At 35.0% G+C, this 4179-nt stretch overlaps 1 protein-coding gene across 1 annotated transcript in view; it reads left to right on the top strand.

Annotated features, from left to right (window-relative positions):
- STAG2 (stromal antigen 2) overlaps positions 1-4179 on the top strand; it is an 86832-nt gene that overhangs the window by 4408 nt on the left and 78245 nt on the right. Inside the window, exon 2 of the mRNA XM_007953360.1 lies at positions 726-804. Within this exon, the coding sequence (XP_007951551.1) occupies positions 726-804 (79 nt within the window). The remainder of the gene's footprint in view (positions 1-725; positions 805-4179) is intronic.

The raw sequence follows: 4179 nt of genomic DNA, 5'->3' as shown, positions 1-4179 counted from the left end.
GGATGGACACTGGGAAGAGATAACTATGGGGAGGAAATGGGAGGGGAGCTGTTGCATTGTGGTAAACTGTGGTCAATGATATGAGACATGAAGTATGTGTGAACTGCTGTATGGAAAGTGAATTTGCTCTGTAAATCTTCACCCAAATCACAATCAATCAATAATAAATAACAAATAACAAACAAATAAATAAATAAATAAAATTAAATAATAGGTTTTGTGCATCCCTCTTCAGAAATATGTTTCTATAGTGACTTCATGCATAGATTTTGAAGTATTTTTTTTTTGAGTCATGTAGGAGATGTCAGAGGATCTTTAATATTGCTAAGTTCCCTAATTCATACAATGTTCAGTGTTAAAATACAGTTTTCCTTGATTGCCATGGTCTTTGAACCAGAAAAGGAAAGCACTTCAATTCCAAGAGTTAAATTTTGAGAGCCTAGGGGTTTACTTTTTATGCTTTGGTTAAAAATGAACAAAAATTAAAAAAAAAATGTTTAGACATATGTTTTAGGGTGCTGGTTTTGTAGTTGCTTATGTAATCTTGGGTGTTTGATAATGTGCAGTGGTCGGATGTTTTGGGAAAGCATCTCAATTTTCATGCTAATGTGGAGCTTTGGCAATGACTTAACCAAGCCTTTCTTTTAGAAAATGTGGTAAAAATTAGGAAGTCTGTCTATATTTCTAAGGAAGGTTTTAAATATTTGTTTATTTTTCTGTCACAGGGAGTCAGAGACACATTTTTCTTCTGACACAGATTTTGAAGATATTGAAGGAAAAAACCAAAAGCAAGGCAAAGGCAAAGTATGTACTAAATATGAGACTATTTTGGTTGTGAGGTGATATATATATAGAATTGTTTTAATACTGTAAATAATTTTACGTGGTTATATTTCAGCCTTTTTTATAGATTAAAAATGACTTATTTTTTTCATGATTAATGTGGTAAGCCTTCTGAATATATGGGGCCTGTTTGATTCTAGATCAAGTAATTGGTTTTGATTATGTAATTTATTGCTGTCAAGTTGGAATGGATGATAACATCATTGTTCTAATGGTTCATTTTTTAATGTACATATACTAAGCAAATTTGGTGTTCTCTTGGCTTTATTTTTATTTTCCCACGAATAGTCATATAAAACAAAACAGTAAACAAAATTTATTCTAAAACCCTCTAAAAACCAACCAGTTTTATTCTAATGGACTAAAGTGCACAATTGTTTTACTCTTGATTTAATTAATGTCAAAGATAAATACTGAGAAAGTTAAGTTCTGAGTCAATAGAATGTGAGTTAAGTATGAGTGGGTAGCTTGAGGGTTATGGATAGCATGATAAATGGTGAAATCATTGACTCTGTGTGTTTAAACACATTGTGCAAGAGATGGCTATGTTTTGTTGTGCAGCATCCCCCTCAATGATCTAATATTTTTATTGCATGCAACATTTACTTTTAAAAATTTAAATAACAGAAAAATATAACGAACAAAGTAAAAAGTTCCCATAATCTTATCACTTAGAGGTAACTTATTTTTTAAACCATTTTAATGAACATATTTTTATACACATTCATATATCTAAACATGTATATAGAATTTTATTTAAATGGAACCATACTATACAAACTGTGGTTTTAAAAGTCATGGTATATTGTTAACAATTTTCTTATCAGTGAATATAGCTCTCTTTGAATTTAATGGTGGCATAGCATTGCATTTTTTGAAGGGAACATAATTTAACTAGTCCTTGTGTATTAGAGTGTGCATAGTCCATGTATTACATGACTTTGTATGCTTTCTTAGCATCAAAGAAACTAGAAAATTTGCCAGGGAGACAGAGAAATTGAGGTGGGGAGGAAGTGAAAGATGGGAAAAGGGAGTAAATGGGAATAAAAATGTGACTTCATCTAAAGACAGACATCATTTTTGAGGGCAGTACATGGTTATTAGAAAATAATCTTTTCTTAATCAGCTTTTGTCTTTGCTTTTTTACAAGCTACAACAAGACTCAGAGTGATATGTGTATAGAAGACTCCTCCAAGGTTTCTGTGGCACAGTATTTAACTATATGTAGCCACTGCTATGGGTGAGGTGTTAGGTATCACATCAAGGATTTATTATAATAATAAGAGCAGCTTTTTGACAATATAGTATGTGTGTTCTGTGGAGCATGTTACCTAATTTAGTATTTAAATAAACCTTGTACATTAGGGAACTTCCCTATTTCATAGACGAGGAAACAGATCCAGAGAGCCTCAGTGGTTAAAGGATTTGAAGCCAGGTCTGTCTGAAGATGTTGCTCTGTAAGGCACTATAATATGTAGAAACTAAACTCTTGGTTTTAGATGCCCCCCACCCCCTTACAAGACTGTATCCCGGGTAGTTTACATCTTACACTTTCCTTTTATTATCATCCTTTGCACATTGTTTTCTCTAGCACAGCTTACCCATTGAGCCATTTTAATTGTACTAATTGCTTTTTCATACTGACAGGGAAGACCGAAGCATTTGATAGATGAAATAAATTGCAAATATATAGTTCCATCATGGAACGTTTTAGACTTTTTGTTGTGTACTCTGTAGTTGATCTTTTCTCTTGTTCTTATTTCTGAAATTTCTTTTACTGGGGACAAAAGCCTATGAGTTCCCAATTACATATTAATAACTTAGGTTACAAAGACTGTATCTTATTAACAAAATAATATAAATTAACAAGTCATATCTTTTAATTTTGGGGAAGGGGTTTAAAGTAGTTGTTAAGTACAGGGTGATTTTGGACTCTTGAAGTAGGAGGAAGGACCTATGGAATACAGCACAAAAACACACGGACTATCGTTAGTGGAAGTAAATTTGTAGACCTATCTGTAGATCAGGGATTGGCAAACTATAGCCTGTTTTTTGCTTCCCACAAGCTAAGAATGGTTTTTACATTTTTTAAAGGGCTATAAAAATAAATAAAGAATGTGTGACAAAGACTGTGTGGCCTGTAAGGCCCAAAATATTTACTATCTGCCCCTTTATAGGAAATTTGCCAGCCCTGCTCTATATCATAGAAATGTGTGACTCTAAAAGAAGCCTTAAACCAAAACCAAACCCACTGCCATCAAGTTGATTGTGACTCACAGTAACACTATAGGACAGAGTAGATCAGCCCCATAGGGTTTCTAAGGCTGTAATCTTTATGTAAACAGACTGCCTCATTTTTCTCCTGCAGAGTGGCTGGTAGGCTCAAACCACCAGCCTTTCGGTGCTTTAACCACTGTGGCACAAGAGGTCCTCACTAGCTATAAATCTCTGTAATTTAAGATAGTAGCAGAATGTGCCAAATTCCCTGCAGTAGAGTATATATACTTTCAAGTGTACCTAAAACAAGAATTCTCTGTTTATTTTCTTTGATAATGTTCTGGTCTTAATATTAAACAAATACTAAATCATTATTTTGCTTATTTTCTTAGCATTTAGATAGGACTTTTAGGGATGTTTTGGAAGATACTTTAATATATTCATGATGATTAGCTTAGAAATAAAGTAGTCTTTTTAATCTTGTTGTTGTTGTTGTTGTTGTTGTTATGTGCCATCAAGTCGGACCTGACTCATAGCGACCCCTCCTTGGGTTTCCGAAGCAATATCACTACGGAAGTAGATTGTTAGTCTTAGTTGCTTTAAAAAGCAGAACCAAACCCACTACCATAGAGTCGATTCCTACTCATAGCGACTCTGTAGGACAAGGTAGAACTGCATTATAGGGTTTGTAAGGCCATAAATCTTAGGAAGCAGACTGCCACATTTTTCTCCCATGGGGTGGCTGATGTGTTTGAACTGCCAACCTTTTGGTTAGCTCCAGAGCCCCTTCTATTACTTTAGGAAAGTTCTAAAACATTACCATTGCCAGTACCATAGAGCTCAGATTGAGATTTGGGATTAATCTTTTATAAATGGTCTGTTGTCTCCCCTCCCACTTTCACCATTGTTGTTGTTAAGTGCTGTCGAGTCGTTTCCGACTCATAGCGACCCCATGCACAGCAGAATGAAACACTGCCCTATCCCACGCCACCCCCACAATCCCTGCTATACTTGAGCTCATCATTGCAGCCACCGTATCAATCCATCTCGTTGAAGGCCTCCCCCTCTTTCGTAGACCCTCCACCCTACCAAGCATGACATCCTTCTCCAGGGAATGGT

The sequence above is a fragment of the Orycteropus afer genome, unplaced genomic scaffold (assembly GCF_000298275.1).
Source record: "Orycteropus afer afer isolate SDZICR_OR568_19922 unplaced genomic scaffold, OryAfe1.0 scaffold00388, whole genome shotgun sequence".
Taxonomy (NCBI): domain Eukaryota; kingdom Metazoa; phylum Chordata; class Mammalia; order Tubulidentata; family Orycteropodidae; genus Orycteropus; species Orycteropus afer.
This window is presented reverse-complemented; position numbering and strand designations above follow the sequence as displayed.